Source organism: Vipera ursinii (assembly GCF_947247035.1).
Source record: "Vipera ursinii genome assembly, chromosome: 7".
Lineage (NCBI taxonomy): Eukaryota > Metazoa > Chordata > Lepidosauria > Squamata > Viperidae > Vipera > Vipera ursinii.
The window spans coordinates 8,221,549-8,248,515 of record NC_139521.1 but is presented as its reverse complement, the minus strand read 5'-3'; the positions used below and the strand labels follow the sequence as shown (position 1 = coordinate 8,248,515).

The window sequence follows — 26,967 nt, the reverse complement described above, 5'->3', positions numbered from 1 at the left end:
TTATTATTTTTATTACATTTATATCCCGCCCTTCTCCGAAGACTCAGGGTGGCTTACAAGCTTAGCAGTAGCCTTCATTCTATGTATATGCCTGCTTGTTAGGGCTTTCACACACACCCCAAGCAGCATTATTACAAAGTCAGCTTAATTGCCCCCAACAATCTGGGTCCTCATTTTACCTACCTCGGAAGGACGGAAGGCTGAGTCAACCTTGAGCCTGGTGGGACTCAAACCTGCACTCATTGCAGGCAGCTGGTGTTACTTAAGGAGGCATTAGCCCACTGCTCCACCAAGGCTCTTAGGAGCACAAGTCTTAACTCTCTGCCTACTCACCTAACAAGCGTGTTTGGATTAGGTGAGAAATGCAACCACCCTGGAGACGTCTATGGGGTTCCTCTAACCAACTTGTTCAGAATGAAGAAGCTACTTGGAGAAGCAGTAAAACATCTTGAACCAAAAACAAAGAAGAAAGTCGTCCAGTTGCCACGATGCAACTTCCAAACAATTCCACCTGGATGACTGAAAATCTTTATCGAAAGGTGATAAATACACTTATGGTATAGTCCGAATCTATATTGGATAATAACATTTATCCAGGAGACATCAGTAAATACCAAGGAGCTACCAACTCAGAGAAGCAATCGTTGAACGACAGCCTAGTCAACAGCAATAGCACCTAGACTTATATACCTCTTTTCAGTGCTTTACGCCCCACTCTAAGCAGTTTACAAATGTCAACATATTGCCCCCAACAATCTGGGTCCTCATTTTACTGACCTTGGAAGGATGGAAGGCTGAGTCAACCTTGAGCCGGTCAGGATCAAACTCCCGACGGTGGGCAGAGTTTGCCTCCAATACTGCATTCCAACCACTGCGCCACCATGGCTTTGATAGTAATAGCAATAGCACTTAGACTTATACGCCACTTCACAGTGCTTTATAACCCTCTCTGAGCGATTTACAGAGTCAGCCACTTGCCCCCCCCCCAATCTGGCTCCTCATTTTACCCACGTCGGAAGGATGGACGGCTGAGTCAACTGTGAGCCAGTGAGGAATTCCAAGGAGAAAACCACATCCCCCTAAGCACCAATAGAGTGAGCTATTGTATACAAAAAGGGAGCAAACTCCACCTTGCCAGGTGAGAAAATGTCTTCAAGAAAACAGCTTAAGCCCAGAGAGCCTCAAGGACTCTCTAAATACAATTTTACATTTACATTTCAATGATTGAAATGATTACTTGTCCAAGTATCTCTGGTGGGGCTACCGACAATGCCTATTTTTTTATTGAAAAGTTTTACAATACACTTTTTAAAAAGACAAAACCCCTCCTAGCCCCCTCCCCTCTCCCCAACCCACCCCAACAGCCTCACTCCCCTCCCCCTCCCCCCTCCCCAACTTCCCAGAGCTCAATACAGGGTATAAAAATACAATCAATCATAGTCTACCTTATGCAAACAACAATAAAATATTAAATCTATCGCACTTTAACTCTTATAAAATAACTACAAGCAGTTTAAATATCACATCAATACTTATTCAAATGCTAGATGAAACTTTTTAGTCCCATATTTATTCTGGATATAATCAATCCATCTTGTCCACTCCACAATATATCTCTGTTGCGACTGATCTTTCAAGTACGCTGAGATCTTTGCCATTTCCGCCAGATTGGAAACTTTTAAAGTCCATTCTTCTATGGTCGGCAGTTCTTCCTTCTTCCAATATTGCGCTACTAAAAGTCTCGCTGCCGTAATTAAGTTCAACATCAGCTTAGTGTCCACAACAGTAGTATGCCTATTTTTTAGGACACCAGTGATGGTGCTGAGTATGATGAGCGCAACATTCACAGAGGCCGAATCGGTCTATTTTGCGGTGGCCAATTGCAACAATAAAGTTCAGCTGTTGTCCTCGGTCTCAAAAGTCTGCTTTGAAAGAGCTGACTTCTTTAGCCACAAAGCCTAGAACGTGGCACTCCAAAAAAAGACAGGAAAAATATAATTTCATCACGGTTTGGCTTGACGTCTGACGTAAGGTTTCCAATGACTGAAGTGTCTTACTCAGAGAGCATGAACAAAATTTACTTTGCCTTACTTTGTGCATTTTAAGAGAAAGTTACAAGGATGAGGAGGCGTGCATGCTTCTATGGAGTGGTATATGTGAATTTTATGTTCGCTGTGTGGGAAGTCAGCCCTGCCCAGAGAAGGAAATATTAAAAGGGCAGAATATTATATTTCCTCAAAGGATCTTAAAGAGGCAGAAAAGCATGCCCAGTTTTTTTTAATAGCTCCAAGTTTCCCTCCATGGGCAGAAACCAGCTCTGTAGAAATGCAGATGTGATAATCCATTCAGGAAGGTTGTAGCCCTCCAGCTAGAAGCTTAGGAAGACAAAGACACCTAAAATCTACATACCCCACCCAATCTCTAGGACAGGACTTAATAGGATTAACCCACAGATGCCAAAGGGGGACACTCAGACTCAGGTCAAAGTACATGACACAGGAAATACAAAGCCTCAAACAGGAACAGGAAGCAACTCCAAAGAAAAGCCCAAGCCCTACTACATGTGGTCTCTCTTTTCTTCCAAAGCCATCTTTCTGTCTGCCTCTCCTCTTCAATAAACTGCAACCTTCTTTCTAAAGCAGTCGCCATGTTGTTTATTCCCAGCTTGAACTGAACCATGATGAAGATTTTTCCTTCTACACATGCCAACTTCACCTTTTCCTGGATTGTGAGGCCCTGCATTCGGTCACTCATGCCCTGGTCATCTCTTGTCTTAACACAATGCACTCTACATGGAGCTGCCCTTGAAGACTGTTTGGAAGCTACAATTGGTTCAGAATGCGATGGACAGTTTTGGAGGCTCCTGAGGTATAACACTACTGTTAGGGGCACTGTCCTGGTTGCCGATTTGCTTCTGGGTTCAATTCAAGAGGTTGGTCATCACCTCTAAAGCCCTTTATGGCATGGCTCCAGGATATCTGAAGAACCATCTCGCCCCAATAGAACTGGCTCACCCCACACAGTCCAGAAAAAGAGGTCTACATCTGGACCCCATCAGCCAAGGAATTTTGACTGGCAGGTTCTAGGAGAAAAACCTTTGCCGCTGTGACCCCCGTCCTTTGGAACATCTTGCCACCTCAGAAGAGGTAGCCACCCACATCCTTGTGGTTTTTCCAAAGGGGCCTTAAGACTTGGCGTGGAGCCCCAATGGAGACACTTCAGGGTGGTGCAGAGAGAGAAAGCACCACCCCTGCTCTGCACAAGCCCTTGGTTCTTAATCTATTTAATGTTTGTAATTTTAATTATTCTGATATTTATAATTGTTTTTATACTTCTTTTTTTATTGCATTGTAAGCCACCCAGAACTGCTCTGCACAGCGAGAAGGGTGGCATGTAAATTTAATAAACAAATCATCGCTCGGCACCTGTTATTTTAAAAGCAGGACCCCAGCCCCACAAAAACAGGATTTAGTCCATGTACATTTATTCCAGAACAAATGTCTCTTTCTTCTTTGTTTTTCTAAAGCAGATCAGCAGAACAGCAGAGCAATTTTTGAGAAGTTTATTATTACAGGGCTATTTCTGATCTGAAATATGAAATTACTGTAGAGTGTACGAAGGCATAATTTAAACATAATTGTTTTGCTTTCCAGGGCTGTCATGATTAACAATCAGGATATCATCTGAAGGAGGTATATTACAGAAAACATCTCCCACTTGAGCTTCAGTTACAATTACAGCTGATTAATCTGGGATCTTTGGCTAGCCCGCCAGTTCCAAATACTAAATAATACGGTCTCAAACAAATAAACCCACTTTTGACTAATATTCATGCCACAGGTTTGATTTAAAATCATACAAAACCCAAAGCAGGGTAGATGATAACTTGAGATGTTATTATAGGAACTGCTGAAGGAATATGGATCTATTTGTTTTATTAATTTATTTGTTGACGATTTCAGGGAATAGGCCTGTAAACTTTGCTGTAAATCTGGAAAGATACCGGTGACGGCAAAACAGCTGTGCTAATTATCTGAAAAGAAGGCTAGTGCACTCAATAATTTGTCTAAGTGGCTGTCTAGTTTGACAAGGAATATGATAATGAATGTGTGTGTGTGTGTGTGTGTGTGTGTGTGAGAGAGAGAGAGAGAGAGAGAGAATATACCTCACACATGTATCCATCCATTCAATTCTCCTTTTCTTAAAAGAAATTGCTTAAATTCACGATGATTTAAGTCATTTACAGCATCTTTCGCTCTGCAAAGCTTGCAGATATTCATAGAATTGTCTGCTGTGAGCATAACTGCTGTACCCATAACTCAAGAAACTCTCCTTCCCTGAGACTTATATAAAAGGGACCTTGGAGGTCTTCTAGTCCAACCCCCTACCCAGGACAGGAATCCTCATACCACCCCAGACAAATGGTTATCCAATCTTTTCTTGGAAACGTCCAGTGGTGAAGCACACATAATTCTGAGAAGCAAGTCTTTCCATTGATTAATTGTTCTCACTGACAGTTCCAGGTTGCATCTTCCTGTTATGAGCTTCTACCCATTGCATCTTGTCCTGCCCTCAGGTACGTCAAAATCGAACATTGCTGGGCCACACACACAGAGTAGCGTGGCGGCCTTCAGTCCGTCCTTGGTGACCTGGTTCGCTCGAAGGTAGTTCTCAACCTGGGACAGGTACGAGGGCCACTCTTCTGGCTGCTTGATGTTGAATTCTCTCAGCTTTCCGATCTTGGGCATTCTGCTGGTCTTCGTGGCTCGTTCTCAGCGTCTTCAAATCCTGCTCCTCCGTTGCCCAGGGAACTGGTCCTCTGAGCACGTGGTCGCTAGCATGGCTGAGCTAGCCGACCATAGGGGAGGGGAATTGCTTTCCCGCCAGGCGTGCGCTGCCTCTCCCCTAGTGACTTTCAGCTTTGAAGGAGAAGCAGGATCCCACCTTCGTCACCAGTGTTGTGTACTGGGTTCGTTGCGCAGGAATGAAGACGAGGCGAGTGAGTTCAGCAAAGATCACGGTTTATTGCTTGCAGGCTCTGAACTAAGGAACAGGACTGCAGATGCAGCAATTTATACCCTGGCCTCTAGACGGTGGCCAATAGGTTTGAAGCAACCCATTGTCGCCCTAGAGGCAACCAATAGCGGCGCTGGAGACGGGTTGTCTGAGGAGCTGGGAGCCGTTAGCCAGCTTCCCTACTCAAACAGCCTTCCAGCAATGACCACATGGTGTTCCCTTAACAATACAATACATTACAATTATCATGTAATTTCTATTTATTAGGCTAAGCACACCTACCGGTAGTTCCCTTAGCCGTTCATTGTAAGATTTAGCCTCCAGACCTTTATCATCTTTTTTGCTCTTCTCTGTACTTTTCTAAGATCTCTGCATCTTTTTTTTTGTACCATGATGCACCAAAACGGGACATGGTATTTCAATTGTGCTTTCCCTGCTTGTCTGAGTTGGCGGTCCTTAGGCAGTGGTGGCACTCAAATACCTGAGCAACCAGTTCTCTTATTGGATGCAGGCCTGGGCCTCCGAGGCCTGGAACGGACTTCTGGAAGTGGCATCCACGCACTTCCGGCGGGCCGTTCTAGGCCTGGGAGGCCTCCTCCAAGCCCCCGAGGCCTGGAATGGACTTCCAGAAGTGGCATCCACGCACTTCCGGTGGGCCGTTCTAGGCTGGGGAGGCTTCCTCCAGGCCTCCGAGGCCTAGAATGGACTTCTAGAAGCAGTGTGCATTCAGCCGGTTCTCCGAACTCAGCAAAATTTAGCTTCCGGTTCTGCCGAACTGGTGCGAACCAACTGAATCCCACCACTGTCCTTAGGCCCTTGTAACAGAACCCCGACTGCCGTGTCTTCTCCCTACTCCCAAACACTCCTGGGGGATCCCTTTCAATAGCTTCCCCCATCCTCTTTTGCAGACAGAATTCCTCTCTGCACTTTTATACAGGAGGAAAAGATTGGGGGGGGGGGAAACCTGAAAAAGAACTAAGTTTTAAAAGTTCTCTGTCTTTTTTTTTTTGTTTAAATTCCACGTGAGAGAAAAGAAAACATACTTCTGATTAACTGCTCAGAATTTTTATTTCCTGAACAATGTGGGTGTCCAGCTTGACTAATTTAGGTTTGATTGATCAATGCTTTAGTATCTGAAATTTTGGGGGAATTGAATGCCTCCCCATTTATTAGGAGGCAACCACATCTGAATAATGACTTGATCTTGGGGAAGATAGTTGGGTTGACATATGAGAAGAATGTATCCGTTGTCCATAGTAGGTAGAGAACATGATATAAATGCAGAAACTGCTAGAATTATAGAAGAATGAAAAAGTCTCAATTGATTGCTACGTAAGTGCAACGTGCTGTAATTATACAGTTAACACTGTAATCAAGACATCAATCATTAGTGCAATTAGCTGCAATGCTATTATACTTATTTTGGTTCCACTGAAATCACAAATCATTGCACTTTCCATAATTTGATAGATAAAGACAAATGCCTTAAAAAAATAAAAAAAAATAAGGACCTATGGTCCACTCTTACCAGGACTGTTCGATCACTGTGCTTGGCCAATTAAGACGACACTTGGATGTGGTGCTGTTAGGAAGATCTGAAGGCACCAGGGTGCTGTAAATCGGGTAGGGCGTCATGATGACAAAAGACAGACACCATGTGGCCGCAATTACCTTCAAGGCATGGGTTTTGGTCTGCCAGACCCGAGACTGCAGGGGTTTGCATATGGCACTATATCTCTCAAGAGAGATTGCCACTAGGCTAAAAGTTGATACGCTCACCGAGACACCTAGTTGAGTAGGAAAGCAGAAAGAGAAGAAGAAAATTACTGGCCTCATTTTGACAATCTTAAAATCAAGACAGAAGAAGGCAAAGCAGCAGCTGATGTGTCTAGTAACAGCCAGTGTTAGTTCTAACTCTGGTTTTACACCACGGATAGGAAGGAGCTTGTGGTGGAGCTCCAGATTCTGCTGCGCTACCCTTCTCGACCTCCTGCTGGTTCTGTGACTGTTGTTCAGCAACATCTGGACCGTGGTAGGATTTGTACTTTGTTACAGACTTTAGACCCACCACTGATGTCAGGTCAGTATTGTTGCCATGTTCCTTGAAGATAGAGTCTTTGCAACCTCTGTCCTGAAATGCGTTTTAGAAGGAAATATAGCGTAGTCATAATTTTCTGATCCTCGCAATGTACCACGGCGAGTTTTTCTCTTTGTGAGAAATAGGAAATATACATCTTAGCAAAGAGCCTTCAACATAGATATGAACAGATCACCGAGGTCAATTTGCTCTCCGCATTTTAAATATATGCAGAATTTTCAATTATAAAAGGTAATCATACAGTCCTATTTGAGTCCTGGAGAGAATGGAAGTGGTGGAAACCCATTTTTTCTTCCAAAATCTGTTTCCCCTCACAATTGCTGAATGTAGTCTATACCAGGGGTAGGCAACTTTGGCTCTTTTATGACTCGTGGACTTCAACTCCCAGAATTCCTGAACCAACATGGCTCAGCTTGGAAACCTATACCTGTAAAAAAAGCCAAATTATATCCCCCATCAATCTTTCCATTTTGGGGAAGTTTGACAGTATATTCAGTAAGTTTGGTACTTTTAAAGTAGCACAAAAAAGTGAAGAAACCCGTTAGAGACACCAAAGATTTTCTGTTATTCAGAAGCAAACTTTCTTCATGGAAAATTTGGATGCTAAATGGATCACCTGAAAATTAATTTCATGGACTGTGATCAACAGCAACTGAACCATTAATCTATTTTAAAAGCTGAAGCTTTATTCATTCTTCATTTTTTAACAACTTCACAGCCCTTTTCCTACAAAAACATTTCTCTCCAAGGAAAAGCAATAATGTTTATTCATATAACATGGTGGCTAAAGCATTAAATTTTTATTACCAAGTTTGGGCACAACTAGTTATAGAGGTGAAGGAGATCAGAGGTGAATAGATGTTAGCTTACAATTCTGGAATTTTTTAGGACACAAAGAGAATAGGTAATTGTAATTGCCAATGAAAAGTCCTTCCCAAAATAATTAATTTCAGCTGATCCATTGTGTGAGATTCGGTAGTTTCATAAACAGTTGAAAATGAAATTAGGAAATCGTATCTAAAATTAGGCATTCTTCCAAAGAAAGCTGGCTTCTTATACATTGTAGGAAAAGCAACCTCTTTGGTGGAGGAATTTGAGAGAAGAGGCAGAGACTGGGTGTGGAGTCAAGAGAGGAATTAGCCTGGAGTCATTACGTTTCCATAAGCAATCTGAGTCTATTTACTCTTATCTAGCTCTAATTTTATGCTGATCTGTTAGTTGACTAGGTTCTTGTGTATAGTATAGGCTTGAGCAATAAATCATCTTAACTGGAACTTAACATGTGGTCCTGATTCTTCACACCTGACAAGGAAAAACTGAAACAGAAGTGGGAAACGTGGTGTATTGGGTTATTTTTTTATTTTATTTTTTATTTTTATTTATTTTAATTCCATTTATATCCCGCCCTTCTCCGAAGACTCAGGGCGGCTTACAAGCTTAGCAGTAGCCTTCATTCTATGTATATGCCTGCTTATTAGGGCTTTCACACACACCCCAAGCGGCATTATTACAAAGTCAGCTTGATTGCCCCCAACAATCTGGGTCCTCATTTTACCTACCTCGGAAGGATGGAAGGCTGAGTCAACCTTGAGCCTGGTGGGACTCGAACCTGCACTAATGGCAGGCAGCTGGTGTTACTTAAGGAGGCATTAGCCCACTCCTCCACCAAGGCTCTTTTATCAATTCCATCAGTGTTTTAAAAATTGGCACTGCATGGGACACAGTTCAGAAGTAGTGAAGGATAGGTTGGATTCAATGTCCAATTTACAACAGAATGCAATTCTTCCCCCCGCCCTCTGATCTAGTAATTATTATTTTTTAAACCACTCAGTGAAAATAAGATTGAAACAAAATTTCAATAAGGCAATATAATTTCCTTCGGATCCAAGCTCTGCTTCAAAGCAATGCTTCTATGCAGATTTGGGTGAATTTTCACCAGGTCTTTCAGAGTAAGGCAGTTCAGTTATTTGGCAGATAATACCAAATTACATTTCCAGAATTTGTGGAAAGTAATTCAAAAGTCAAAGAAAGCTTTGATGTCTTTTTTTGGGGGGGGAAGTAAAAGGTTAATGCAAACACCATTCCAGCAAATCTCTTCCCTGAAACAAATAAGCAAAGAACAGGGGAAAAAAACTATCTGTGGAGGTGATTGATATATATTCTTACATAATTACATTCTTACATTCTTACAATTCTTTCAGTAATTACAGTTCTTACATTCCCTACATAACAGAAAAGATTCTTACAGAAACACAGCTTAAGAAAAAGGCTCCAAGTTAAACAGGAAACTAAGATTAAACTAAACTTAACCAGACTGTATATTTTACTATTGCCTCAATCAAATTCATTTATCACTCTTAGACGTTTTAACTTGTTTCATATTTCATGATGTGGAATTATTTTTTTCCCCAAGTAATATCGTCTCAGAGGAATGGACAGAATAATGCATGCTTTTCTTAAACGCCCCAAATCAGTCAGAAAGATGTCAGTTGGATAATATTGGCCAGGTTAATTTAGGGCTGCAGTTATGGATCGTAGACAATGATAGTTAGATTTACCCTTGTTAAAAGGTGGCATAGACAGATTAAAAATCTGAGGAAAAACAGAAGACCTGCTCCTTCGATCAAGGTTTTGAATTCAGCATCATAATTCGTTTTCTGTGTAATGTTTTGGTCTAATACTTTGAATATATTATTATGGGAAGATAATGTGCTGCAAGGACCACTAAGCCATTGGGAGATTATGACTGATTATGATTATGACTGATTATGTCTGATTATGTCCCTCTCTGACTGATGGGTTAGAGCAGGGGTGTCAAACTGCTGGCCTCTGGGCCGGATGCGTCATGCCATGCGTCGTGCCCAACCCCTTGCTGGCAATGGAAAAAAAGTCGTGATATGTCATGACACATCGCATGATGTTGCAAGTTTGACACCCCTGGGTTAGAGAGAGCTATGATTTCAAGCTTATTAAGACTCATCTGTCTGTTTTCAGGAACTATCTATCATTTGATGATGACTAGCTTATTGAACAAAGAAATCAGTTCAGTTCCTTGAGATCTGTGAGGTGCAAAAGATGAGGTCCACATGTGAAGGTCCAATTAAACTGATTTATTGCTACTCATGACTATGCAGAGGAATCTTCTCAACTAAGGGTTGGCACCTGGTAGGAGTTAGATAAGGGTCAACAGCACTCAAAGGGGTTAGGACTTTGTGTCAACATAGGGATTCTAGGCTGATCCTTCTTTTCACTCCGCCCCTAGGTTCTGACACTTTTTTCCCTACAATATCGAAAGAATTGATCTCTAAGCTTAACCAAGCTGGTTTTTTTGAGACCTTTAAACATGTTAGTTTTGTCCCAAACAACAGAGGAAATTTGATTTCCCCACCTTTCTCTTTGGAAAGTCTCTCCCCAACTAATTTATGGGGCTGAGATCTTTGGACTGATAGAGGCAATGATAAATTCCATAAGATATGGAACTAAACTAAATCTTTAGTGGATTACTGAAGTGCTAGGGATGTAGGATTGTTATATGACAAGGATGGTTTACTTTTTGGAAGAAAAGAGTTCCATGGACCGGATCATACTCTAAAAAGTAGTAACAGCCATGACAGAAGCTAAATTTGCTTTAATGAAAATTAACTAAATGCAGTTAAATAGGATTACTGCCCATGTATTTTATAATTTTTCTTTTTTACACAATATTGGTTACACAATGTTCAAAAGCCCATTGATTGTACCTGCCTATGCTGAATTGGAACAAGGAAAGGATAAACCAAGAAAAATAGGCTAATAGATAGAGAAATAGATAGATAGATAGATAGATAGATAGATAGATAGATAGATAGATAGATAGATAGATAGATAGACAGATAGACAGACAGACAGACAGACAGACAGACAGACAGACGATAGATTTAGAAAGATGTCTGTGTGAGAGAAAGAGAGAGAGAGAGGGAGAGAGAGAACTGCAGACAACAAATGTGTTACTAAAGTTTCTGATCATCTGCTTCATTAAAGATGACATTCCTGATTTACATTGTAGAAAATAACACTCTTTCATAAGAATGTTCTAGAAAAGTTCACCAATCACCTTCCACAATCCAACGAACGTTTCCTCCTTTTTTAATAAGAAAAAAAAGTGCATCATGAAATGCATAATTGGATAGGTCATTTGTCCAGAATCCCATGGGGTCTTCTGCTTGTGCAGGGGGTTGAAGGACCTCTGAGGTCCCTTCCAACTCTGTTCTTCTGTTATTCATCATGCAAATTTATTTATTTATTTATTTTAATTCCATTTATATCCCGCCTGCAGTGTATGCCTCCCAGCATACACAAAGGACAGCACAGCAGGAGGCTGATGGTGCAGATCAGCAGAGGGGTTGGACAGCTCCGGGCGATAACTGCTCACTCAGGATAAGCCTAATGACTTAAGCTGTTGACAGCCCCAGGCATGGTCAGCCTGGTGGGAGGCCAGGATCTACACCCATTGTCACCTGTTTGAACTGATTGGATGCCATCCACCTGGGCAGGTACAAATAGACGCCAGGCTTCCCCGTTTCCCCAGTTCGTTCTGTTCAGAATAAACTCATCTTTACCCCAGCTCTGTGTCCGTCTCTATGTGAAGCACGCGACTTTACACCGCCCTTCTCTGAAGACTCAGGGCGGCTTACAAGCTTAGCAGTAGCCTTCATTCTATGTATATGCCTGCTTATTAGGGCTTTCACACCCACCCCCCAAGCGGCATTATTACAAAGTCAGCTTAATTGTCCCCAACAATTTGGGTCCTCAAATGACCCAAATTGTGTGGGGTTGACATGACAATAAGCGTGACATTACTTTCCCTGCCTGCCGATGCCTGTAACAGGTTGCCCAGTTGCCCATGGTCACTTTCTGAGGCATTTTTGCAAAATTCTGTATCTAGCAGATCATTAGCATGCCCTTTAAAGAAGGAAACTTGCAAAGATGATTCATTAGGATTGTTCCAGATTTATAACCAGCAATTGTCTCTGAAAGGACTCTGTGACAGACTGATATATTTCAGAACCTTTTTTTAAAAAAAAACCTTCCTTTGAGACAACATCTCTGTACAATACCACCATTTTTGTCTATGCAGGGATCTCCTAACATGAGTTATCTAGCAAATTAATCAGCAGAAGGAGAGTAATGTTTATTCAAAAGCTTCACAAAATTAGGCAGCCATAGCCAAATCAAATATTACACAATCCAGATGTCCAGTTTCCAATGACAGATGCCTAAAACATATTGACATTAGCCATTTTTCTTATAGGCGAACGTGGGAGAAAGGTTTATAAAAATCCGTCCTAATTTATGTTTTGATTAACAAGAGAAATTTGGTTTATGACATTTATTGTCATAAGAGATACCATTTTTCTTTCCAACATCATTAATTAAAGAAAACCAGTACTGTTTAGCAAACATAGTATAATTTTTCATGGGGATGTACCACATTTTGAAGACATAAAATTTAAATAGCAGCCAAAGCGTTGAGACAGAGAACAGGTCATTTGTGACATTAACCCTTACAAATTGTGTGTCTTCTTCTCCTATATTACAAATTCCAAAGAGTTTTGCTGCTGTTGTAAATGTCATATTGATATATTTCCTCAAAATGCCTTTATGATGGCAATCTCCAGGGGAAAAAAATTCTTTTGTTCTTTTGAGGGTTTTATATCTGCAATTACCTCTTAAGTTGTTGACTGTCGTTTTTATTCCCTACTGATTCATTTATTTGTGTCATCAAAAGAGTTTCCTTTTCCTCCCCTGAAAATGGACTTTGCCTTTGGGGTTTTTATTACAGTTTTTCAGGAACGTGGGGTGATCTTCCTGTACGGTGCAGGCGCAACACATATTTTTACTGTAACTTCAGCTACAGCATTTTTCCAGATGGTTATTTCACCTATATATATTTTTTCTTACATTGAGGAAACATATACTTTTTATAGCAGGGGTCTTCAAACTTGGCCCTTTTATGACTTGTGGACTTCGACTCCCAATTTTGGGAGTCGAAGTCCACAAGTCATAAAAGGGCCAAGTTTGAAGACCCCTGCTTTATAGTAAGGTCAGGCAGCAACTCTTTAGGCATCCTAAACGTTTTATGTTGATGCACAATAAGAAGGAGGAAAAAAATATGTAATTCTTCTGTCTTTATACTAGGAATGCCCCAGTCAGCTTTATATTGTAGACTACAGGCAGTGCTGGACTTACAATTGTTGATTTAGTGACCATTTGAAATTATAGTATGGCACTGAACAAAGTGAATTATGACCGGGTTTTTTTTTTTACACTTATAACTGTTTCCGCATCCCCTTAGTTATGGGGTCAAAATTCAGATACTTGGCAACTGACTCATACTTATGACGGTTGCAGTGTCCTGGGGTCACGAATCACTGAAACGTCTGACGAGCAAAGTCAGTGGGGGAACAAGGTTCACTTAACAAAACCACATTACTAACTGCAGTGATTCACTCGACCAGCAAGGCGAGAAAGCTTGTAAAATGGGGCAAATGAAATCTCACTTAGCAAATGTCTCCCTTAGCAACAGACGTTTTGGGCTAAATTATGGCCGTCAAGTCGAGGACTATCTGTCTAACGTTAGCTCACGAGAATATTTTTTTTCATTCTGTTTCCTGATGTTGAACAGCGTGTAGATGTTAACAGGGGTGATCTTTCTTATTTTGAGTTCCACGGGTCTGCAACGGGATAAATGTTTATATATATTTAAATGTTTATATATATTCTCTCTTATATTAGCTTGCCTTCCAGCTAATATAAGAGAGAAGGAACCCGTGGCTCAGGAGGTTAAAACACTGCCTGATATATATAATCAGCCCGGGTTCGAATCTCAGATAAAGGGTATGACTAACTGATGAGAACATAAATAGTTCGAAATGATCATCTTAGCCTCCCAAATTCTTTATTAGCAATTTGAATAATTTGCACAAATAATGAGCTGTCATAAGTTGACTAGTTCCTGCGGATAAGCCCTGAGCCGGGCCAAAACAGGAATGAAAGAGTTAATTAGCAAGGTCCACTCAAAAAACCTTGACAAATACTTAAACACACACACACACACACACACACACACACACACACACACACACATATATATATATATATATATATATATATATATATATATATACAAACAAATGAACACTGGGATAGAATTAAAAACTAAAACAGTTTTTATTGCTGAAAAATCAAGCTTTCGTTGGCCAACTGCCAACGTCATCAGGATGGAGATTTGTTTGTTAATATATATATATATATATATATATATATATATATATATATATATATATATATATATATATATACACACACACACACACACACACACACACACACACACATGGGTGCTAGTCGTTTCCGATTCTAGGGGCCGGTGCTCATCTCCGTTTCAAAGCCAAAGAGCCAGCGCTTGTCCGAGGACGTCTCCGTGGTCATGTGGCCGGCATGACTAGACACCAAAGGCGCACGGAACGCTGTTACCTTCCCACTGTAGTGGTCCCTATTTTTCTACTTGCATTTTTACGTGCTTTCGAACTGCTAGGTTGGCAGAAGCTGGGATGAGTAACAGGCGCTCACTCTGTTATGCGGCACTCGGGATTCGACCCGCCAAAAAAAATTAAACAGGAACCTTAAAAAGTGGGCTATAACTATCTACCCATAGTTAAATATCTGTTAACTACAGGTAGTCCTCGACACACAGCACTTTATTTAGTGACCGTTCAAAGCGGCACTGGAAACGTGACCTGTGAGCGTTTTTCAGACTTACGACCTTCGCAGCATCCCTGTGGTCACGTGATCAAAATTCAAAGGCTTGGCGACTGATTCATACTTATGACCCAAGGTCAGGTGATCCCCTTTTGCAACCTTTTGGCAAGCAAAGTCAATGGGGTTACTAACTTGTCAGCTACGGTGATTCACTTAACGACGGTGGCAAGAAAAGTTGTAAAATGGGGGCAAAGCTCACTTAACCAATGTCTCACTTAACAGAAATGGGCTCCATGGTGGTTGTCAGGGGAAGACTACCAGGATCTGCAGGAGCCTTAAAATATAAAAAACTGTTGCTATTTATATTACTCTGTTGTCTTTAATCTTATGTCCCAATTACACAATAACAATAACAATAGTTGGAAGGGACCTTGGAGGTCATCTAGTCCAACCCCCTGCTCAGGCAGGAAAGCCTATACCATTTCGGACAAATGGCTGTCTAGTCTCTTCTTAAAAACTTCCAGTGTTGGAGCATTCACCACTTCTGGAGGCAGGTTGTTCCACTGGTTATTTGTTCTAACTGTCAGGAAGTTTCTCCTTAGTTCTAGGTTGCTTCTCTCCTTGATGAGTTTCCATCCATTGCTTCTTGTCCTGCCTTCAGGCGCTTTGGAGAATAGCTTGACTCCCTCTTCTTTGGGGCATGAAGTTAAAATATCTTCAAGTCTATTACAACCATTGCAATCCTATAAACCTAAATCCAGTGGGGGGGAAAATGCAGTTGAATTGCATAGGTTTGTTCATGGAAGAAATAAAATGCACGTTCAGTCTGGGGAAGTCCTCCGTGGCTTAAAGAAGATTTCTTGCTTGTCATCCTTCGAACTTCCATTCTTCTGCATAGATTCTTCCAAGCGAAGCGTTTGCTAAAGTCCTTTGCTGTGCTGGCACCACAGCGTGGCCCAACCAGATACTCTTGGGTTACGATGCAAAATATTTTGCTGATTCCCCAAAAAGGTTGGGTGAATAGGTGAGAATTTAACAGCTTTAATATTGAGGGTTACAGTTTAGCATAAAACATACCTTCGGCCCTTTTTTAAGGGATAACTGAATTCTCAGTGGCCTTAAGATGTTCATAAGAAAGGAGTGGGTTGATTGAGCGTGAAGATGTGACCTTTTCCACATCTGTTGCTGCTGTTGCACAGTTTACTGGCCAAAGATCCTGCATCTTTTCAAAGGCATTGATTTTTAACAAACATTGGAAAGCAGAAAGAGACCGTGTTCAGATGTAGTCTACTTCCAACCTATTGCACTAATAGGAAAATGGCATCTTGTTTTTCCTTCACTTTCAGGGTCCATGTAGTCTCTGCTTGACCATTATTAGAAAACTAGGTTAGTGAGATACATTGAATTTTAAAGGAAGCCTTACAAAGCTTCTTGCCTTGGTGTGAAAGTTGGGCTAGCATCTGGCCAGTTAAACTGAGATACCCTAGAATTTCTAGGATCTAGGCTAGAATCTAGCTAGGAAACAGATATTTCAGGATTTGTAACTATCATTTAAAAAAAAACAACCCTCACTCCATTTGTTTTCCCAACATTCCCAGCACTTTTTGAGAAGCTTGCCTATGAAAGTTTCTCCTCCCATCAGCTGGTGTAGATTCATAATCAAGCTTATATTATAAAGATTATAAGCGTATTACACAATCTCCCCATACATAAATTACTAGATATACCATGGACAGCCAGAGTAAGTAACAGAGAGGTGTTAAATCGTATAAAACCAGACACATCACTGGAAGCTAGAATCTTAACACACTGTCTCATTTACTTTACTGTGTTGCCAAAAAAGCCAACACAGTGCTAAGCTGCATTAACAGAGGGATAGAATCAAAATCACGTGAAGTGTTAATGCCACTTTACAATGTCTTGGTAAGGCCACACTTGGAATACTGCATCCAGTTTTGGTCACCACGATGTAAAAAAGATGCTGAGACTCTAGAAAGAGTAGAGAGAAGAGCAACAAAGTTGATCAGGGGCCTGGAGGCTAAAACGTATAAGGGACGGTTGCTGGAATTGGGTATGTCTAGTTTAATGAAGAGAAGGACGAGGAGTGACATGATAGCAGTGTTCCAGTATCTCAGGGGTTGCCCCAAAAAAGAGGGAGTCAAGCTATCCTCCAAAGCACCTGAAGGCAGGACAAGAAGAAGCAACGGATAGAAACTAATCCAGGAGAGAAGCAACCTAGAACTAAGGAGAAACTTCCTGACAGTGAGGACAATTAATTAGTGGAACGACTTGCCTCCAGAAGCTTTGAATGCTCCAACACTGGAAGTTTTAAGAAGAGACTGGACAGCCATTTGTTTGAAATGGTATAGGTTCTCCTGCTTCTACAGGGGGTTAGACTAGAAGACCTCAAAGGACTCTTCCAACATTATTATTATTATTATTATTATTATTATTATTATTATTATTATTATTATTAGGACCCAGATTGTTAGGAGCAATTAAACTGACTTTGTAATAATGCCGCTTGGGGTGTGTGTGAAAGCCCTAATAAGCAGGCATATACGTAGAATGAAGGCTACTGCTAAACTTGTAAGCCGCCCTGAGTCTTCGGAGAAGGGAGGGATATAAATGGAATTAAAATAAATAAAACAAAAAATTATTATTATTATTATTATTATTATTATTATTATTATTAGTAGTAGTAGTAGTAGTAGTAGTAGTAGTAGTAGTAGTAGTTAGTAGTAGTTTGGCCATGTTATGCGTGAGAATTCATTGGAGAAGGTGATGATGCTAGGGATGGTTAGTGAAGCAAGAAGAAGGGGCAAGCAAAGAACACACTGCCTTGATACCGGCAAAATGATACAAAGATGAGTCTCCAACAACTGTGCTTGACAAGGTTGCACGGAGATCACCACGAGTTGGACATTGATTAAATGGTTAAAAACAAACGAATAAAATCTCTGGACACAAAAACCTGATCTTTGGAAACCTCTGACTCTGAAAAACCTCCTATTGCTTGAAAAAGCCAAAATCTGGAACAGGTAAAGCTTGGCTTAGAGCCGGACGTTGCTTTGCCCTAGTAGAACAATTTAAGTTTTGTCCAGGAAAGGAACAGTTTGAAGAAATATATCTGCTGAATTTGGGGCTGTCATTGATAGGGTAAAACACCATTTATTGCTCATTCTGTCTAAACAATTCTTCTTCCTGCAAATTCCTTTGCTTTTCTCACTGGCAGGTATCACAATATGTAGCCAATTCCTCCTACCTATTTTTTTTCTTTAAAAAATAAAATAAAAATATCTGGGTAGTGCTTTACAGAATGTCTACCTGCTATTTCATCAATATATTTGGTGCCCTTTTGCTGAGAAGCATAAAATGCCATTCAGTGTGATTATGAGGCTGGGAGGGAATCACACAAAGGAGCATTCAAAATCTCTTTACCTTGCAAAGGCAGGAAAAATAATGCGCAACTCACATTAATAATGGATGGTTGCATGGGGGTGGCCCAAATTCCTGGCCCTTTTGAAGCAGTTCTCATAGAATAGGCAAATTTACTCAGTGTCCAGACACACGAATGGTTCCTCTATACTGTATTAAAAGAAATGGATTACCCCCTCTAAGCTACGTGCAAACAAGCCTCCAAGTTAACTCAATTTCATCTCTAGGAACAGTGCCCAGTGTGGAAACAGCTGAAGAATTCCCAGATTCTGCATTCCTGATTCATTGTCCAGTTGGTCCCAATCTAGAAATAATTTTTGGAAAGAGAGATAGACCTTATTTTGTTCTCCATCAGAACGTAACTTAATTTAACCACATGTTGTGCTTCAGGGTCAGCCTGTGGGTTCGGCAGTTGGGTCGGACGACTCAGAGGAGGAGGAGGGGGGTGTTGAAGAGCTTGCTGATGATGGCCTTGAGGTTCCGCAGAGCCCTCAGCCAGGCCCCTCCCACTTGGTCACGACGGAGACCCAGCTATGTGAGCCTGACAGCGTGGATGAAGATGACCCACAGCTGGCCCTGTTCAAGGACGCCCGACGCAGGTGGCAGTCAATCAGGAGTAAACAGAGGAAGGCAATGGGGCACCTCGGAAGGAGGCAGAGAGAGGCCACGCCCTGAACTGTATTTAAGGGGAATGTGTGGGAGGGCTGGTTTGCTGAAGGCAACCGCTTGGATAGTTCCTGTTTCTTAGCTCCTGTTTCATGGTTGGTGTCTTGTCTTGCTCTGTTTTATGTGAATAAATTTGGCAGGCTTTATTCCAGCCTCTTGCCGTTTGTAAAGGGGTTGTCCCTGCTTTTGCTGCAGGGCCGGTAGCAGGCTGGTACAGAACACCACACACGGAATACTGCACTTTCCAGTTTTGGTCACCACATGCAAAACAAATGTTGAGACTTTGGAAAAAGTGCAGAGAAGAACAACTAAGACGATTAAAGGCCTAGTGACTAAACCATATGAGGAAGGGTTGCAGGATTTGGATATGGCTAGTCTAGAGAAAAGAAGGACTAAGGGGGGACATAATAGCAATATTCCAGTATTTGAAGGGCTGCCACATAGAAGAGAGCGTCAGTTTATTTTCTAAAGCACCAGAAGGCAAGACAAGAAACAATGGATGAAAACTAATCAAGGAGAGAAGCAACCTGGAATTAAGGAGAAACATCCTAACAGTGAGGACAATTAACCAGTGGAACAGCTTGCCTCCAGAAATCGTGGGCGCTCCATCACTGGAGATTTTTAAGAAGGGGTTAGAGACAGTCCCTTGTCTGAGATGGTATAGGATCTCCTGCTTGAGTATGGGGTTGGACTAGAAGACCTCCAAGGTCCCTTCCAGCACTATTCTGAGTTGATATTTTATTGACTAACTGATTCTGAACCTCAGGTGTCATTAAATGTCCATATCAAAAAGCTATGGGAGGTCTTGAACTTTCTGAATGTGTTATTTCTCCTAAAAATCACCTAAGCTTTCAATGACCTTCATTATATTTTTTATTGCAGTTTTCATATATATTCATTATGGATGTGTGATCCGGAAGTGAAGACTTCCTTAGCTTCACCCTGAAAATGGCCACCAATTAATCTGAGGGACCAAAGTCTTAACGTAATGAGAATAAAGAAAATAAACTAAAAACTAGCCTTAGATAGTTTTTTTTTTAACCTTGCTCTGATGCATAATCTTCTTCAATGTGGAGATGATCCAATAAGGTGATGATAGGAAACTGGAAGCATACGATGAATGGTTGAGGGAACTAGGTATGTCTAGCCCAGGGGTAGGCAACCTTGGCTCTTTTATGACTCGTGGACTTCAACTCCCAGAATTCCTGAGCCAGCATGGCTCAGCTTGGAAACCTCTCCCTTTCCCCCCAGCGTGGCTGGCTCAGGAATTCTGGGAGTTGAAGTCCACGAGTCATAAAGCAGCCTAGGCCTAGGCCAGGGATAGGCAACCTTGGCTCTTTTATGACTCGTGGACTTCAACTCCCAGAATTCCTGAGCCAGCACGATTCAGCTTGGAAACCTCTCCCTTTCCTCTCAGCGTGGCTGGCTCAGGAATTCTGGGAGTTGAAGTCCGCGAGTCATAAAAGAGCCAAGGTTGCCTATCCCTGGTCTAGCCTAATGAAGAGAAGGACTAGGGGCGACATGAGGGCAGAGTGCCAATATTTGAGGGGCTGTCCCAGAGAGAAAACAAGGTCAACCTTTTCTCCAAAACTCCCAAAGGCAGGACAAGAAGCAATTGATGGAAGCTTATCAAAGAGTGACCCAACCTAGAATTAAGGAGAATTTCTTGACAGTGAAAGCAATGAACCAATGGAAACGGCTTCTTTCTGAGAGTTCTGGGTGCTTCGTGGCTGGAGTTTTCAAAAAGATATAGGACAGTTGGCTGGGGAATTCTGGGAGTTGAAGTGCACAGGCCTTAAAGTTGCCAAGACTGGACACCTGTGACTTAGATAGTTTTGTGTGGGTGGGTGGGTGGGGTGGAAATCAGAAAGCTAACTCTAATGAGTATCCAATGTTTGTGGCGCAGATCTTGTAGCCTTAAGGAAGAGCAGATTTTTCTTCTGAAGAGAATTGCCTCGGTGCAAAACTCACAAGAAACGTGTCATTTGGAAATGTTTATAGTTTTTTACCCAGTTGACACCTCTACCTAAGGCTATGTACAAGGCTTAGGATAAGAAAAAAAAACATCAAGTGAGCGCACACAGGGGCAACCTGATTTTACAGATGAATGCTTGCAAACATGATCCACTGCGTTAAAGGAGATTTACGCCTGAGGGACATACGTATGGACAGCTTGGCTCACCCTCTTGCAGAGCGCGCCATTGCAACTATAATAATACAGGCAGTCCTTGACCTATGACCGTAACTGACCCCAGATTTTCTGTAGCTAAGTGAGGCACGTGTTCAATGGGGCTTTTGGCCCATTTTACGACCTTTCTTGCCACCGTTGTTAAGTGAATCACTGTAGCCGTTAAGTCAGCGACACGGTGACTTAAGTGATCCCGGCCTCTCCATTGACTTGGCTTGTCAGAAGGGGATCACATGACTCCGGGACACTGCAACCGTCGTAACTATGAGTCAGTTGGCAAGCATCTGAGTTTTGATCAAGTGACCCTGGGGAGGCTGTAACGGTTGTAAGTGGGACAAACGGTCATAAGTCAATTTTCTCAGTGCCGTTGTAACCTCGAATGGTTACTAAACGAACCGTCGTATATTGAGGACTACCTGTCGAGTTCTTCCAGTGTCTGGGTGTTCCAAAGGGCAAAATCCCCCTGTAGAGAGCGGGATAAGGTATTCAAAGCCACCCAGCTAAATTCCTGCCTCTTGAACAGCTTGACTCTTTCTAAATAGGAGAAATTGTGCCAATAGCAACAGCCAAGGCACAACCCAAGATTAGAAGTGCTGAAATTCTCCCCCCCCCCACTTTTTATTTCAAGCATCTAAATCAGCGTCATCCAGATCAGGGGTCCCCAAGCCCCGGTCCGTGGATCAGCACCGGGCCACGGCATGCCACAAACCGGTCCGTGCAAACAAGCGAAGCTCCACCTACAGGATGCCGGCAGCACGTGAAGCCACGGTCCCCCTGGTCCATGGAAAATCCTCTCTCCACGGAACAGGTCCCTGATGCCCAAAAGATTAGGGGCGGCTGACCTAGGTGCGGTCTGCATGTGTGGATTTCAACATGCAGATTCTCCGCAGTGGCCATGCTGGCTACCAGTTGGAGTGTACATATCTGGAAGTTTGTTTGTTGACACCGATTTTGATGATTGCACAAAACAATCCTTGGGGGTTGACCTAGAACAGGGGTAGGCAACCTTGGCTCTTTTATGACTCATGGACTTCAACTCCCAGAATTCCTGAGCCAGCATGGCTGGCTCAGGAATTCTGGGAGTTGAAGTCCATGAGTCATAAAAGAGCCAAGATTGCCTACCCCTGACCTAGAAGCTCACATTTCCAACCATTGACCAGGTTGGGAAGTTCTGATTTCCATCATTTTCCAGGCAATGATCTAATTTTCCACTCCTATTCCTGGGAAGCTGGGAGTTCTTTGGAAAACACTCAGGAGATCATTGAAGACACTGAGGTGGTCTTCTCTGCCATTTGTAATTATATGAATATATAGGAAGCACAGAAAGGGGTCTTTGGGTTGGACAAGGCTAGGAGACACATAGCTCGAAATTCCGCATCAACTACAAATTTCTCTTTCAAGTAGCTGTTTCTCCTACTCATTCTGCAGGTAACTCGGAGGCAGCTGTGCACTTTGGATTTGTTAGAAAGGCAACAGAATTAGACAAAGGACTGACTGGTCTTTCTTGGGCACGTGTATACTGGTAGTCCTTGACTTACGTCCATTCGTTTAATGACTGAAATTACAACAGCATTGAAAAAAAAGCGTTTTATGGCTATTTTCTACAATTATGACCACTGCAGCATCCATGTGATTACGTGATCAAAATTCAAGTGCTGGGCCAGATATATGACCGTTGCAGTGTCGCCCCTTTGGCAACTTTCTCACAAGCAAAGTTAATAGGGAAGCCAGATTCACTTAACCACCGCGTTACTCACTTAGTAACCGCAGCGATTCACTTAACGGGGGTGGCAAGAAAGGTCGCAAAATGGGGCAACGCTCACTTAACAACTGTCTTGCTTGAGCCGTGGAAAATTGGGGCTCCGTGGCTGTCGTAAGTGGAGGACTACCTGTCCTAGTCTCTTACCAGATGTCATGCGTGTTTAGCCAACAATTCAAGACTGGATCACTCTGGAATCGACAAGGACTCCTGGCGAAACAAGGGCAATTTTGCAGACTCACCCATGAAGTAGCTGGTAATTTTGCAGAGGGAGCTGCCGAAAATGAAATCCTGTAAGAGGTTGGGGATCAGGGTGAAAGGCATGCAGAAGAAACACAACATGAGGTCGCTGATGGCCAGCGACAGCAGGAAGAAGTTGGTGACTGTCCTTATCCTTTTGTTTCTGATCAGCACCGTGATCACCAGGGCGTTCCCCAGGATGCTGAGCAAAAAAATCAAGGAATAGAGGAAGATCCGTACCGTCTGGTCCAATTCTGCAAGGTAAAGTGAGCAATGATCAGAATCAGAAGAAGTACTGTGTGGAGGGGAAAAAAAATATCACAGGTGGTGTGCTAAGGTGGGGAGAGATGATGTGCATGGGCGATGATATGCATGGAGAATAAGGACCCAGGGTTTCTCGTTTTTTACCCTAAAAAAAAAGGGTAAGCTTTTCTCACCGAGACTTGAAAGCTAGAAAGGAACCAGTGGGGCACGCAATGCCTCCACCATGAGCTGCTTACTCTTAGCCCTCCATAAGCGCGGGACTCCTGCAATGACTTGAAGGAAAAGGTCTTCATTTTCGCCCCCCACCCATCCTCTGCCAGAGGTCTTCTCCACTCCAAACCCACCAGCTGTGTCCTCCTCCACTACAGCACGTCTGGAAATCATCGTCAGCAATTATGGGGTACCAAGCGGTGGGTTCAGAATGGAATGAGGTCAGAGGGACCGAGGACATTTCGAGGGGAGAAATCATACGCAGAGGATCAAAGGAGCCACGTGCTCCAACTTGATTTCTCTCTCGTTAGATCCTGAGCAATCTGAGCTAGTTAGCTCAGAACAGGAAAGCGTGATAAATAGAGGAAAGGACTAATCCCGTCCCTTGCTTCGTGCTTCTCTCCTACAGCGTCGTTCCTTTCTTCTTTCCTTCCTGCCTGCCTGCCTGCCTGATTGGAAATTTTATATTTGCTCTCCGTTTTGTGTTTCTAATCAAAGGGTTGAAAAACTGTGGCGTTCTAAGTGAGTGGAACTGGAGGATAACTCAACATTGGTAAAGTTAACAAAAGAAGGGGCAGTAATCTTATACAGGGGGCCATCACAAAGAAGAGGGGGTCAACCTGTTTTCTAAAGCACCTGAAGGCACCTGAAGCGAACATCCAGATTCAGTATTACTTTTGTTCCATATAGCATCAAACTTTTGACCTCTCAGGTTTCCTCTTTCCCCTATGTATTCAAAATGGACAGTGATATATATATGTTTGTGTGTGTTTTCTGAGGTTTTCGCAGGTGTTTGTATCTAGATCTTTGGTCATTTGGGTTTTTCCCCACGTAGAATTGGAGGTATCAGGGCAACGTTTCGACGAAATCTCATCCGTCATCCTCAGGCTGGTGACTTCAGCTTCGTTCTTCTGGGAGAAGCCACTACCACACACTTCTCCCAGAAGAACGAAGCTGAAGTCACCAGCCTGAGGATGACGGATGAGATTTCGTCGAAACGTTGCCCTGATACCTCCAATTCTACGTGGGAAAAAACCCAAATGACCAAAGATCTATCTATCTATCTATCTATCTATCTATCTATCTATCTATCTATCTATCTATCAACTCAAATACTTTGGCCACCTAATGAGAAGGAAGGACTCACTGGAGAAGAGCCTAATGCTGGGAAAGATTGAAGGCAAGAGAAGAAGGGGACGGCAGAGAAGGAGGTGGCTGGATGGAGTCACTGAAGCAGTAGGCGTGAGCTTAAATGGACTCCAGAAGATGGTAGAGGACAGAAAGGCCTGGAGGAACGTTGTCCATGGGGTTGCGATGGGCCGGACAGAACTTCGCAGCTAAGCAACAATAATATGTATGTATGGGTGTAGGTATGTATGTGTGTGTGTGTGTATGCATGCATATAGCAGGTGTATATGTGTATGGGTAGATATATAATTTCTTTTGAGAGTAGGCAACAGAAATTCATTTTTAATGTGGGCCAGGGTGCTCACAGTAAAAAAAATGACAACAAAGGTTATCATATCTTATCTACGAAGGAATGGATGGAAAATCAAGGAGAGAAGCAACCTAGAACTAAGGAGAAATTTCCTGACAGAACAAACAATCGGTGGAACGGCTTGCCTTCAGAAGTTCTGGGTGCTCCAACACTGGAGGTTTTTAAAGAAGAGATTGGACAACCTTTTTGTCTGAAATGGCATAGGGTCTCCTGCTTGAGCAGGGGGTTGGACTAGATGACCTCCAAGGTCCCTTCCGACTCTCTGTTATTCTGCTCGACCGATTCCGATGCAACCTCCGGAGCAATTCTGGTTCTTTTCATTACCCTCTAAAATAGAGTTAATCAGCCTACGTGCTCTTTTGATTTCTTCCCATTTTCTTTGTAACATGCGCTATGTTTTTTAAGGGGGTTCTAAAACGTTATTCCTGCTTGCTGCACCATGATGCAGCTAAACTTTAAAGTTTTACCATTTTTCTAGTGCTGTGATTCTACTAGACAGCCGGAGACTGATAGACAATTGCCTGTTTTAACCGTTAGCGGTTAATTCCTCCCATAGAGTAGCACTCGGAGTATTCAGTTGAATATTTAAACTTAATTTTAACTTAACCACTTTAGCTTTAATCTCTTACGTCTTTTCGATCCTGCCCTGCAACTTTTAACATTTCTGCCACCACGGTAGCTTAACCCGAACATTAAGAGTCTTGTTACTGCTTTTCCTCTTTCCTTGATCCACAAATGTCACTTTTCAGACAGCCTGACTTTAAAAGCCTTCACAAATTGTTTAGTTTAGATTACCGGTAGCTCCTAGGAGATTCCTCCTGATGTTAAAAATAGCACCCACCTTTAAAAGTCCGAGGAGGTTGGTTCAAGCAGACAATGGTGTAATTTTCCAAGTCAAGTTTGCAGAAGAGGGCAGAGATATTGGACTTGAGGTCAATCAGAGTGTCGTTAAAGAGATCCATCCTTTATTTTTTTTCCCCCCCGAAGTGGGTTTCTACGGCAGGCTGCATAATTTGCCCGCTAAGCATCCATCCTTGGATAAAGGGAAGCGAGCCTTGGCAAACAGACGGTCAGTTATCCAAGACAGCTGTCCTACGGCCGGCCGTATGGAATGATAAGTCCAAAGTAGTCTGAGGCGCATGAGGAGCCTGAGAAAGGCGTGAGAAAGCTGGCTACTGCAGGAAGAGACGCATGTGTGCACCGCACAAATCTTTTTCTATTTCCCCCCCCACCCCTGTCTGCTAGACCCACCCCTTCCCTATAATTGACTGTGGCCACTGTGGGGATCACAACCGTCCTGGAGAATGATTACAGAATTAACCCCTTCTGCCATCGCTCTTGGTAACCTTGCTTTTTCTCAAGCCTCTTCCATCTCCGAGGCAATCGGCCAGCTGCAGTTTGAACTGCCACAAGTCAGATTTCCAGAACCCCTTTCAAGATGGGTTTGTTTTTTTTTGTCCGAAGTGCTTCCTGGAGTTCAGCTGGACTTTAAGAGATGCAGAACACGACAGCTTGAGGCAATTGTGTTTCCTGAGGTTTGATTAAAAAAAAAAAAGAGAGAGTGTACCTTTTTTATCTGCTGTGCGTTTCTCTTACACAGGCAGAAACGCCCGCCTTTTTTTTTTTTAAGGCTTCTCCACTGTGTAAATGTTTCTTCTTTAAAAACATGTCTAAATTCTCTGTTATCCGAAGGCAGTGTGCGATGGGCACGGAAATACAATCGAAGCGATTTCTGTAACGGGCACAGCTCTTTGTGCAAACTGCAGGTGGGCAGAGACAAGGTCAGCCTTGTAAAAAAAACGACAGAGAAATTCCTGACACTGGAAAGAGTGTAATACGAGGGCCAGCTC

General features: G+C 42.5%; 1 protein-coding gene across 1 annotated transcript in view; it reads right to left on the bottom strand.

Moving 5' to 3' along the window:
• The window catches only part of CCKAR (cholecystokinin A receptor), a 31,424-nt gene extending 4,820 nt beyond the window's left edge, over nt 1-26,604 (bottom strand). Inside the window, exons 1-3 of the mRNA XM_083367949.1 lie at nt 25,959-26,604; nt 23,148-23,399; nt 6,545-6,803 (exon numbers count right to left, since the gene is read on the bottom strand). Coding sequence (XP_083224075.1) covers nt 6,545-6,803; nt 23,148-23,399; nt 25,959-26,079 — 632 coding nt within the window. The 5' untranslated portion in view covers nt 26,080-26,604. The remainder of the gene's footprint in view (nt 1-6,544; nt 6,804-23,147; nt 23,400-25,958) is intronic.
• Nucleotides 26,605-26,967: the final 363 nt, after the last annotated feature.